Consider the following 12,396-nt stretch of genomic DNA (forward strand, 5'->3'; position numbering starts at 1 on the left):
CTTGCCACAGTTTGCTGAGATGAATTGTGCATTTGTGACAGAGGGTGAGGACCAGACCGATCAGCTGACGGCTTTCGAGACCGCGGTACTGGTGGAGGCGTCGCGCCGCCGTTGGCATCAAGTCCGGGCACCTTTGTGTCCGAGGGAGCGCTGCGAAGGGCAGCGGGTTTGTTTGGGCGAGGCGGAGGGGGCTTGCGCCCCACAAGATCACTGGAGCTCGCATTAGGCTTCGGTCTGGCTTTGATTTGAGCAAGTGCAGCTGCGTCGTCCAGCATGGTCTCCTCGGGTTCGTCTGAAAAGTCGATGAGGTTGCCCATGACAGGCCCAGCGGTCTTGGCCTCGCCCCGTGGAGGGAGACCTGGCCGGTTCCCTGGCGCATCGCTCGGGTCCGCGACCCTGATCGTCGGGGGTTTCTGTCGAGTACTAACTCCCTCAAAGGCTGAGTCAAAATATCCGGTCTGTTCAGGAGTCGTAACATCGCGGATAAAGATGGCAATGATGCGTCCCGGATGCGCTTCAACCAGCTCGGTGTAGACCTCCAGATCTGCCTCGCCACTGTCGCCGACCAGCAGAAACCTGCGCTCCGGGAAGTCGTGCATCAGCCTAGTGAGGGTGCTCTTCTTTCTTTCCGCCACTGGCTCGAAGATTCCCTGGAGCATTCCGCTATATTGCTTAAGATGAAGCGAGCCAGGAGGCAAACCGGCTATCATGAAGTAGCTAGCGAGCACCGGGAACAGCTGCCAAGGACTGTTGGAGCAGTAGTGAATGCTCACTCCCATAGAGTGTAGCTCATTATACCACTCCCTAACGCCCTCCACTGTCAAGTCCCGGAGTTCGCGGATGAAGGTGTTGCGGAAGATTTCTTTGGCTCCACCCGAGATGTTGGAGCGTTTGATGGTGTCATCGATATCACTGATCAAACTGACACCTTTCGGCTCAATAATCTTGACTTCCTGAGTTGCTGATAAGCTCTCATTGGCCAGGACACGAACGTGTGTAGGAACAAACTCCAGCGCGGCGCGAAGAATGAAGTGCCCAGCGTCATTGGTCTGCACTGTCCGTGACGCCGACTTTTCATCATTGTAGAAGAAGATGGTGATGGGCAGCTGGACCAGAGGCGTCGTCATGAACGGCGCTATTCTTGCCATGAGGTTGGCGTTCGCAACGGACAGCTCAGCTTCCGTGAGATCATTGCCCGTTGTGTTCTGCCGGGCCGGTGCCAACTTGGGAGACCCCGGAGCTGTCATGGGCGTGTGGCTACCGCTCCGTGACCTTGACCTCGCCCGATAGATGCTATTTGCATCATCGTCGATTCCGTCTTTAGGTGCCTCGCTGAAGCCCCCATGGTTCGCCACACGTCTCTCTTCCTGGCCCCTCTTCTCGATCTCGGCGGCCTCCTTGGCAATTTTCTCCTGCTCTCGCCGCTCCTCGTGGGACTGGTGCAGCGCAGACAAGTTGTCCACGGCCGGAGGGGCGTCTTGGTTAGGGGCTGGAATGCCGCTCAACTGGCGTGCAAGCCCGACGAGTATGCGATTACGTCTAGTCATCGGCCCTTTATGCGGGGAGTAGATCCAACCCCTAACGTCGATGTCTACGATTGCCCTCTCGTCTTCATTGCGCTCCCATTCCTTCCTCCAGAACTCCTGATCCCTGGTACTTCCAGGCGGGTCTTCGGAGTGTTGTTGGTACTCCTCGGTCCAGTCTTGCTTGACATGCCGTTTCGCATACGACGGAAATATGACCATTTGATCGTCTCCTTGCACCGTGATGGCGACACCGGGGAACGATCCCGGGATGGTTGTCCGTGGCACGCCATCCTCCGGTTCCAGGGGTCGTACCCGTGTTTGTGCGTAACCTTCTCTTATCTCGTTCACGGCGGTTGCACCAGCACGGTACATGCTTCCTGCCTTTGCAGCCAACCATTTCCGCCGAAACCCTCTCTCGCCGGGAGTCGGCGGGTCGTTTATGGATGCGCCGTCGTATCCAGAACCATTGCTGACACCGCCCGCCCCTCCTGCTCCTCCGTACGTTGTGTAGTCTGAAAAAGTTGGCATCTTTTTGCCTATGTTGCCCCCTCTCTCCTTGGCATGTCGCTTTGGCCTGGCTGAGGGCGCGCCCAAGAGCAGCCGGCGGCTGTGTCGCGCAAAGACGTCGACAAGCCTCGACTTCTCGTTCCGCTTACGCTGGCGCTCTAGTATATACTGGTAAATGCGTGACTGGAAGCGGTGTTTGAGCTGGGGGAGGGTATCAAGTCGAAAGTTGAGTGCGCGCTCGCGATATCGGTCCCGTACGCTTCGTGGGAAGAGGTATCGTAGGAGGCTGGTGCGGTTGTGAGGATTCGGACGCGGGGGACCAAATCGTCCGAAAGGAGCCAGCTTGGTCGCGGTTGTGCCTTGGACAAGGTTCCAAGACGAACTGCGGGCGCGGGACGGCCCAGATTTTGGGCGTTCTGTAAAAAGCCTGGTGGGGGAGGCGAGGAAAGGAACGTCGTGGTCTCAGCAGGCCTCGTTACTGGACCGAAGCCGACGAGGCAGACGGGAGGTGCACGAGGCTGGCAGGCGACAACGTCTTCTGACCCCCACGCTCTACAGGTGATGGTGTTGCGACAGAGAATGATGGAGGCACATGATCTCGCGCGGCTCTGGTGGGTGGAATTGGGGCGAACGGTTTGAGGTCAAAGGAGCGGGAGCACGCGGTGGGGAAAAGGAAGCTCGTGACGGTGGTGGGTGGGCGAAGCTTTAGGTTGGGGTTGGTCTCAGAGCTGCTGGTGCCGGTGCCCGGTCGAATGTCTCGAAGTCCTTATGCGACCAAGTGCTGACGCTGAATGACGGGCGAGGGAGGTCGGGGACGAGCCCCGGAGCGAAACGGGACGTTACGTCATCTGCAGGCCGCCACCAGCAGCTGTAGCCCGTCACTATAGCTGTAGCTGTGGCTGTGGGTGTAGCCGTGGGTGTAACTATAGCTGCATCTGCCATGCTGAGAAGAGGATCTTCAGCACTCTTGGCCCTACCTAGCCAATCCACTGGGAGGAAAAACATTGACCGCCGCCCGCCCCCTCAAGCCTACTATGTACAAGGCACAGACCAGATCCATCAGAGTGATATGATGCCTCAGCACTGGGCACGAGAGAGACCAAAAACAAGGCGTTTCAGTGAAACCCTCACACTTTAATGCATTTTCTAATGGACAACCCCCCCTGTCAAGAATCTAAATGGTATTTTAACATGGTATTCCGGTCTAAACTTTTTTTAACCCCCGCAAATTAGTTACCGCTTCGTACGCGCCAGTCTCGCTCGGGTTCTACCCTTCGCGGGGACGTTCTTCTTCTTGGGCTGCTTCTTCAGGTTCAGCACGGCCCCTTGGCCAGCTCGCTCTGCCTTGCCCTTCTTCCACACCTTCTCCTCGGTTCTCATGGCCTTGGCGTCAAGCTTCTTCCTGTCCTTGTTGCTGAGCTTCTTCTTGGTGCCCTTCGGCCCGTTGAGCTCATCACGGCCAGCATCCTTGGCCTTCTTCTTGTCTTCTTGCGTCTCGAACCACGTCCTCTTCGGCCGCGACTTGATCTCGTCTTCGTGGTGGAGGATGTTCTCTCCCTTCCTCACCTGCATTTCGGCCTGTGCGAACTGCTTCTCCTGCTTCTCCTCCTCCATGATCTCCTCAATCTCGTCCTCCATTTCATCCACCTGGTTTTGCCACTTGTCCGCTTCCGCGGGCTCAATGATGCGGCTCATGATCTTGGCGCCCTGGGCCTTGCCAGCCTTGACTGCGGCCTTGACGACCTTACGGTCCGGCTCGGCAGCCAGCGTAACGGCAATACCAGTTCTACCAGCACGGGCAGTACGACCGACTCTGTGCACGTAAATCTCGATGTTTTGCGGGGCTTCGTAGTTGATGACTGTGTCGACGCCCTTGATATCAAGACCACGGGAGGCAAGATCGGTTGCCAGGAGGAAGCTGACCTTGCCGTCACGGAAGTTCTCAACACTGGCAATTCTCTATACCCTTGTTAGTAAATGTTCTTGGTTCATGGCTGCGTACGGGCTTACCTGTGCCTGGTTCATGCTACCGTGAAGCTCGGCGCAGGACAAGCCGAACAACCCGAAGATGATTCTCGCTCGGTGAGCTTCCTTCTTTTGACGGAAGAAGATGATGACTCGCTCGGTGTGCATGGTCTTGCAAAGATGGACCAAGTAGCCCATGCGCTTCTCTTCACGTCCCGGGCGCAAGCGAATGAACTCTTGCACCAGGGTACCGACGGTCTTCTTCTGCGAGTCCACCATGACTCTGGCAGGCTTGTTCATTCCGACTCGGACCAGTCTGTCGACAGAAGACGTCATTGTTGCAGAGAACAACATGGTCTGTCTTGACTTGGGCAGGGTGGTCAAAATCTCGTTCAGCTCGTCGGCGAAACCGTCCTCAAGCATGCGATCGGCTTCATCCAACACGAGAATCTCCACCGTGTCGACGTTGAAGCTGGCAGAGTTCCTCATGTGATCGATGAAACGACCAGGGGTGGCAATAATGACATCGGGTCGCAACCTCAGCTCGACCTCCTGTGCCTTGAGACTCAGACCACCAACAGCGAGCGTGAACTTGATGTCGGTGTAGGCGGCAAGCTTGGTAGCAACGGCGTGACACTGGATGGCCAATTCACGAGTGGGTGTGAGAATGACGACACGGCTGGTGGGCACCTTCTTGGGTCTGTACAGGAGACGTTCAAGAATGGGAACAACGAAGGCAGCCGTCTTTCCGGAACCGGTGACGGCACCACCAACAACATCCTTACCCATCAAGGCAATGGGCACAGTCTTGGCCTGGATAGGCGTCGGCTTGGAAAAGCCAACGGCTGCCAGACCTCTGAGCAGCGGGCGTGACAAGGACATGGTCTGGAAAGAGGTCGCGTTGTCCTTCTTGCCAGGCTTCGCCGGCTCCTCGGGAGCGAAGAAAGCATCGCGCTTCGCCTGCTCCTCTGCGTCTTCCTCGTCGTCGTCGTCTGATCCGTGAACGTCGTCGGGGTGGTCTACGGGTGTTGCGACGGAGTCATTGTCGGATGCCGCATCGTCGTCCTCGGCATCTTCTGCGTCAGAACCGTCTTCCTCGGCACCGGATTCTTCCTCGTCAGCATTGACACCCATGCCAAAAGCATCGTCGGCAAGGACTTCGTCGTCATCGTCGTCGAGGTCGATGTCCATGTCGTTCTCCGCCTCGTCGTCGGCGGCCTCCTCTTCTGCGGCCTCCTCCGGCTTTTCCTTGCCCTCCTTCTTTTGACGTCTTCTGCGAATGATCTCGTCTAGGTCCACGCCGGGTGCCGCATTGGCGTTCATGGACTTCTTTGCGCCCTCGAAACCCCAGCCTTCGAGTTCCGCGTCGCCGAAGTCGACGGCGCCGTCTTGGGCGAATTCGAAGTCCGAGTCCATTGCACCGTCATCGTCGTCCTTCTGGCCCCATATTCCCTCGCGGTCTTCTTGTTCGGGCGAATCCTCCTTCGCCTTGCCCTTCTTGGCCTTCTTGGAGGTCTTCACCTTCTTCTTCGGGGGCGGTGCCACGGGCTGCTCTTCCTCGATGATTTCTTCGTCATTGTCGGAGATGGTGTGGACGAAGTCGTCGTCAAGCTGCTTCCGCTTTTGAGAGGGAGCCATGTTGAGTGGTGGGACAGTCGTAAAAGTAGACTGTGGTGACCGCGGGGTATCGTTGTCTTTCACTCTCTTCCCAAGCTCGCGCATTTCCTGGGCCAGAAATTTTTCTGGACGGACTGGTGGAGCTCAACTTTTTCTGCCGCCGTCAAGGCGCCCCGACAAGGGCGGTCAGACGCATCCGACTGGAGTGGGGTCGCTGCGCTGGGCGGGTTAGACTGAACGGCCAAGGGAGGGACCACAGGGTCCCGAGTATCGTTACGTACTCTGTACACGACTGTTTACACAAGCACGTGACGGTGTTTGTCATCAAACTGGTCTGTTTGGGGCAGGGGCAAGTCCCGAGTAGTGACCCCACCACGGTTGATTGGGCGACCACTTTATTGCCAACAATTTTGGCAGCCTTCACGCCGTCGGCGACTAGAGGAACGAGATTTAATTTCTGCCCTTTGCTCGACACCTGTCCTTGGTTCTAACCCAACTCGGTGCCTCACCACTCTCCCGCGTCTCCTTTCCGATCCTCGACACAACCGCCCCTCTGCTTCTCTCGAGCGTCTTTACGATTTCCATTTTTCCGAGCGCGCATTATTCTATTGTCAAAAAAGTTCAGCCCGCAAAGGCACACAGATACACACAAGATGGGCGAATCCAGGTCGGACCCTTCCATTACCTTCCATCCCGCGCCATCTAGCGGCTTCAAACGCCGGCGCGTCACGAACCGCAGCTAACACGGCATGGTCTCTCCAGACAGGAATTGATTCAGTGGTTGAACCAGCTGCTGTCCCTCAACATCACAAAGGTCGAGCAATGCGGTACGGGGTGAGTCTTGCTTGATATGATACCCCTCCCCCGCCATGTGGTTATTGTGGGACCTGATGATTTTGACGATGGTGTTGCTAATGTTTCATCCGATTCTAGTGCAGCGCTTTGCCAGGTGTTTGACAGCATCTTTATGGACGTTCCCATGTCCCGAGTCAAGTTCAATGTCAACAGCGAATATGCCTACATCCAGAACTTCAAGGTGTTGCAGAGTGAGTCCGCACCGTCTCCGTGGCCGACGTACCTCTGCCACGATGTTCTGAGCAGCGATGGCTGACGAGTCCCCCTTCCCTCCTGAACAGACACCTTTACGAAGCACCAGGTCAACAAGCCCATCCCCGTCGAAAGTTTGGTCAAGTGCAAGATGCAGGACAACCTCGAGTTCCTGCAATGGACCAAGAGGTTCTGGGACCTGAACTTCCCCGACCACGAGTACGATGCCGTTGCCCGGAGAAAGGGTGCTCCCCTGCCCTCCGGCGGTGCTCCCCGTGCCGCCTCCGGTACCGGCCCTGCGGCTAGACGAGGCGGAACGACCCCCTTGGGCGGTGCGCGTGTCCCCAAGGCTGCCGGCCCCGGCACGGCTGCCCTGCAGCAGGAGAACGCCACGCTCAAGGAGACTGTTGTTGGCCTCGAGCGCGAGCGTGACTTCTACTTCAGCAAGCTCCGTGACATTGAGCTCCTGGTGCAGCAGGCCGTCGAGGAGGACCCCGAGATCGAGAAGGCAGAGGACGGCCTCGTCAAGCAGATCCAAACAATCCTGTACTCGACGGAGGAGGGTTTCGAGATCCCGGCTGAGGGCGAGGCTGTTGACGACCACGAGACTTTCTAAATCGGTAGGTGTCGACGGCGTGCGTGAGAAGAGATGTTGTTGGATGGGGTGTTGGGGGCGATGAGGCAAAAGCACATGGGTTTGGCGCTAGTACAAATACCCTGAGGCACGTAATAATCCGTATACTGGAGATGAGGCTGAGCGGCACTCGGACAGTCGAGACAGAGGTCGGTCGGAGCTTGCGGCGGTCCCGTCCCACATGAACAGTCATGATAGAATCAAAAACTTTTTGTCTGGGAGCTTCGAGTCATTTTATGCGGGCTGAAGTAGCCCATCTGGAACGGGCTCGTTTCGATGCAGCTTCGGTCCCAAGAGCCACGCGTCCGAGACGTGGTTTCTGGGTCCTATTTTAGACGGCAGTCATAGCCGCCCTTGGCCAGTGAGTGAACCAACCAACCCATGGGTCAGTTTCAACCTCCGCAATCGTCAGAGAATGGACGATTCTTTGTCTGAGAAGCTGCATGAATGCAACCGGCCCGTAAGCCTCAGATGTGTGATCGAATCCCACGAGGTTCTCATAGCAACTTCACAGAGGTGTTGGGATTCCTCGGAGCAATATTTTGGAGGAAAACCTGTCCTAATGGTAATGGTAGTGGTGGTGGTGGTGATGGTGGGTTGCTTGGATGAACGGTTCGATACTAGACATGCACGCAGCTCTTTCCAACATGTCCAGTAATGCCAGTTACCTTAGCTTCCCCGGCATCCTCCATGTGTTTGTTGTTAGCCTGCGCCTGACTGCATCCGCCATGGCCATGATCCCAGCCCAGCAGTGCCCGAGTCTCCGACCTGAGGTGGCCTGCTGAGGCGTCCCAGAAATGCGGTCATTCCTGCTGCCGGCCCAATTTAGTGGTTCCCCACATGCGCCACAGGCGTCAAGCAGCGCACACGACCAGCGACGGCCTTCCCCTTAGGCTGCCGTCCCTAGAGCCGGCCTGCCAGGTACCTCAAAAGGCAGCACAGCGGGCCAATCCTTTAAAGGCATGGGCCGCCGGAGACCAAAAGCGGACTGTAACTGCAGCACACCTCACCTTTGTGGAACCCGATTCCTGCTCACCGGACGGCGACAAGAGAGAACCTTTGTTGCTCGCCGGGTTCAACGTAACCAACTACACAAATCCATCACTCCACCACCACCACCACCCCAAAATACGAACTGCATTGTAATTACGACGGCTAAGCCACCTTTTCGTCGAACTCTACCCCGGGATTCTCCTCTTGTGTGACGAAACCCGCAAAGAAGACGCAAAAAACAATCGAGACCTGGTCCTGTCGTTCTTACCATCCAACACCGACGAGGGGGAGCCGTAACAAAACACCCAGCTCGTCCGAGCCCAAGCCCCTCGTCCAAACCCGACGATCAAGATCAGCCCTCAGCATCCATCATCCAAGTCCTCCTCTCTCCTGCGTTCGAAATCACAGCATCCCAAAATGGCTCCCCCGGCCGAGATCTCCATCCCGTCGACCATCCTCTCGACCGGCGAATCGAAGCCATACACGCTCTACAACATCACCCTCCGCCTGCCTCTCAAATCCTTCGTCGTCCAGAAGCGCTACTCCGACTTCGCCGCCCTCCACCAGACCCTCACATCCCTCGTCGGCTCCCCGCCCCCGCAACCCCTCCCCGGGAAGTCGTGGTTCAAGTCCACCGTCTCCTCGGCCGATCTCACAGAGCAGCGCCGCCAGGGGCTGGAGTCGTACCTGCGCGCCATCGCAGAGTCCCCCGACCGCCGCTGGCGCGACACCTCGGCATGGCGGACCTTCCTTAACCTCCCCAGCACGGGGGTCGGCAGCACCAGCAACTCGGCCGCGAGCGCCCACGGGCTCATCACCAACGGCAGGGCCGGCGCCGCGGACCCGACGACGTGGCTGGACCTGCACCGCGAGATGAAGAGCTGCCTGCACGACGCGAGGCTGAACCTCGCGAGGAGGGACGGCGCCGCCGACAGTAATAACAGCACGGCCGCCGCCGAGGCCGGGGCCGCCGCCAAGAAGTCGCTGGTCAAGGCCGGCACGCTGGTGAGCACGCTCACGGACGGCCTGCGGGCGATGCAGGAAACCGGCAGGCTCGGCGACGGCGAGCTGCGGCGCAGGAGGGACCTGCTCTCCTCGGCGCGGGTGGAGCGCGAGGGCCTCGACAAGCTCAGCAACAGCATGGCGCAGGGCAGCGGCCGGGCCGGCGGGCGCGAAGGGTGGGCCTCGGCGGGGGACAAGGCGGCGCTGCTGGGCGGCGGAGCCGGCGCCAGCGGGGCCAGGACCGGGGGCAGGGTGCTCGGGGCCCCGCTGCCGGAGAACGAGCGGACGCGGGAGCTGGACAACAACGGAGTCGTGCAGCTGCAGCGGCAGATGATGAGCGAGCAGGACGATCAGGTGAACGCGCTGGCGGCCATCGTGCGCCGGCAGAAGGAGATGGGCCTGCTGATCAACGACGAGGTGGAGGCGCAGACGCAGATGCTCGACCGGCTCAACGAGGACGCCGACCGGGTGGGCGGCAAGATCAACGTGGCCAAGAAGCGCATCGGCAAGTTCTGACTCCGGCGGGCGGTCGGGGTCGCCGCGCGCGCCGTCGTGGCCGTGCTCGAGGTGGTGGTCTGGGTTCTTTGGGTCGGCGGGCGGGTATTGGATGCTTTTGCGTGGTGCCTGGAGTTGGGGTCTCTCTTGCTTGTGCGTCGTCAACAGATGTGACGCGTACTCCCTCTTTTATTTAAAAAAACATCATCTTACCAATGACGGCATTGACGGGGCTTGGCCTTTTTTTTTTGTTTACTACATACTTGCAACAATAGCGGCTGCAGCCTGTCCATTCTCTCTCTTCTTTCCCCCCATCTTATCATAGTCTCGAATGGGGAAAATACAAAGCATTTGTCCAAGACGGCTTGTTTAATCGAGAACCACGCCCGGGACCGAGATGACGGAACGATGGGGGGTGGGAACCAGATGTCGTGGACGGGTGCGAGATGCTTCGCCTCCTGAGATTGTCGATGACGGCCTTGGAGTGCCATTGTATACTAGGCATCGACACGGGATTCCGAGGAAACATTGGTCTCTCATGTGCAAGCAATGGCAGTCGGTGTTTGGCATCCGGAGTATTCGGCTTACCACGTCCATGATGGCAGCGTCACTTGGCCCAAACCACCTCCCCCCCAGCAATAACAATGATATAGGCAGCAGAAGGAGGAAACCCAAGTGCCTGCTCTCTCTCGTGTTGCCCATGTGTTTAGCCAGCAGCGTTCTTAACCAATGTCACGAGATATGAGTATACGCAACACAAGCAAGGCGACGTGCGAAAGGAATCCTACAAGGGGACGAGAAAGGGCGCGCGAGATGGTAGCTAGGACGCGCGAGATGGCGACGTTCTAGCCCATTGGTGTAGATAAATCACAGCATAGGCATAGGGAGCCTTGTGCCCTTCCATCAAGACAGTTCATCTCATGTTTACTTACCATCCCTAACCTCAGCAACCTAGCAGTTGGCAACATTGACTAGAACTGCCGTGCTGTGTGCATGGTAACTGTTGGCCAGAAGCTGGCGAGGAGGGCGAGCAGCTACTTCAAAGAGGAACATGGCGGCTAGTCTCGGGCCTTGGTTGGTCAAAGGGACCCCCCCCTCTGCTTCGACCTGGCTGTGTGTGCTATTGCAGACTTGTCTGATCACGATGTGGTCGAGGGCGATCGTCTGTCACGCATTCTTGCACTGGGCTGGCTGACTGGTTCTATTGTACCCCGTGGCCTGCACCCGCGGCTCAAAACCTACCATTTCACGTAGTCCATCCCCGGAGTTATGAGCCGCCATCGCCCAGGGCCGCACACCCGCGTTCTTCGCGACCTCACGAGAGCCGAACCTCCGCCTGGAGTAATTGTAGTAATGACCAAATGATTCAGTAGACTAGCATCAACCGGCCTTGAAAAATAAAATCTAGTGTTTAGGCACACCGCTTCGCATCGCACATGGACGTTGTGCGGGAGAGAACGAAAAACACGCACCGGCCACATGACCCCCCGGGTTCAAGCCGGGTGAGGGAGTGTTGTGATGTCGTCCCGAGTTGTTGGACTTGGACGGTGGTGCCCGCGCGCCGGACCGTTCCCTCATGCACCACCATGCAGACGGTTGCTTATGGACGGACCCCTGCCGTTAATAAGCGTGCTTGCATTTGCAGCCCTCCCCGTTGCCACCATCTTGTCACAGTTGCATTTGCATTTTTATTTCTCATTTCAGCTCGTTTGGCGAAGAAATCATTCTTTCTTTTTTCCCTGCGTTTTTTCTTTTTCGTTTCCGCGGAACTGCAGCTGGTTGGGCATCGACCCGTAACCAAGTGAGGGGCGGTTTAGTGTAAAACGTCGCGAAACGGACGGGAGGGGCTTTTTGGGCCAATTCTGTTTTGAGGCCATCGCCATATTTGCGTTTTTCAAACTGACAACACTCTTTTTTTACTGAGGGCTGCAACGGTTGCTCCATCCGTAGACTTCTCTGTCCGCCAGCAGCGCCCAAAAAACAATAATGGGCGATTACCAAGCGTAGGATATGTGGCGGTCCCCACTTGGCGACAGTTGATACGCCACAGGCACACAATGCCGGGGAGGGAGGGGGACTTCCCGCGCGGTTGCTGGGCAACGAGACATGGATGACCGTTTCTGGGAAAGGGTGTAAAAAAAAATCCAAAAGAGGCAGCAAGCAGCAAGCAAGCAAAGCGAAGCTCCACAGCCGCCGTTTCTGAACAAAATTGTGTGATGGCGGAACAATGCCACACACACAATTGGCGCCCAACGGGTTTGCTGTCGAGCCCCGGCCTAAGGTAGGTGACATGGTTGCAGTCGCATGCTCCCCCGATACGTTGTTCTCTCCTAGAGCCCATCCATCGCAATCGATCCAGGGAGTCCCAGCGAGCCGGTCCACGGTGAGAGAAAAGCCGTGCCTGGAGGGCCTCAGTTAGAACCACAAAGCATACTACGGGACGGGCGGAGGTCGAGGAGGATCCTCCCTGGGCGTCCAGCGTGGACTTTTCCCCTCTTCCGCACCCGCCCTCGCAACATGATTAGTCCCCATCCCCAAAGAAGACTCTCTCTGGCGCCGAAGCCTCCCGGGTGAACAGCCTCGAGGCCCGCGATTCGCTGTCTGAGTGGA

At 57.7% G+C, this 12,396-nt stretch overlaps 3 protein-coding genes across 3 annotated transcripts; 2 read left to right on the forward strand and 1 right to left on the reverse strand.

The window, feature by feature from the left end:
• Positions 1-3,266: 3,266 nt before the first annotated feature.
• Positions 3,267-5,636, reverse strand: EsH8_IV_001121 (protein DRS1; the record flags this gene model as incomplete). Its single annotated transcript, XM_083266011.1, has 2 exons — positions 3,267-3,992; positions 4,044-5,636. The coding sequence occupies 2 exons, from the start codon at positions 5,634-5,636 to the stop codon at positions 3,267-3,269; spliced, it is 2,319 nt and encodes a 772-aa protein (XP_083124906.1).
• A 632-nt stretch (positions 5,637-6,268) lies between these two features.
• Positions 6,269-7,278, forward strand: EsH8_IV_001122 (microtubule-binding protein BIM1; the record flags this gene model as incomplete). The annotated part of the gene is made up of 4 exons (XM_083266012.1): positions 6,269-6,282; positions 6,378-6,449; positions 6,549-6,661; positions 6,752-7,278. The coding sequence occupies 4 exons, from the start codon at positions 6,269-6,271 to the stop codon at positions 7,276-7,278; spliced, it is 726 nt and encodes a 241-aa protein (XP_083124907.1).
• Positions 7,279-8,706: 1,428 nt separating this feature from the next.
• Positions 8,707-9,807, forward strand: EsH8_IV_001123 (Phox homologous domain-containing protein; the record flags this gene model as incomplete). Its single annotated transcript, XM_083266013.1, has 1 exon — positions 8,707-9,807. One exon carries the CDS (start codon positions 8,707-8,709, stop codon positions 9,805-9,807), a length of 1,101 nt encoding a protein of 366 aa, XP_083124908.1.
• Between the last annotated feature and the right edge of the window lie 2,589 nt (positions 9,808-12,396).

Source organism: Colletotrichum jinshuiense, chromosome 4, assembly GCF_051148585.1.
Source record: "Colletotrichum jinshuiense chromosome 4, complete sequence".
Taxonomy (NCBI): Eukaryota; Fungi; Ascomycota; class Sordariomycetes; order Glomerellales; family Glomerellaceae; genus Colletotrichum; species Colletotrichum jinshuiense.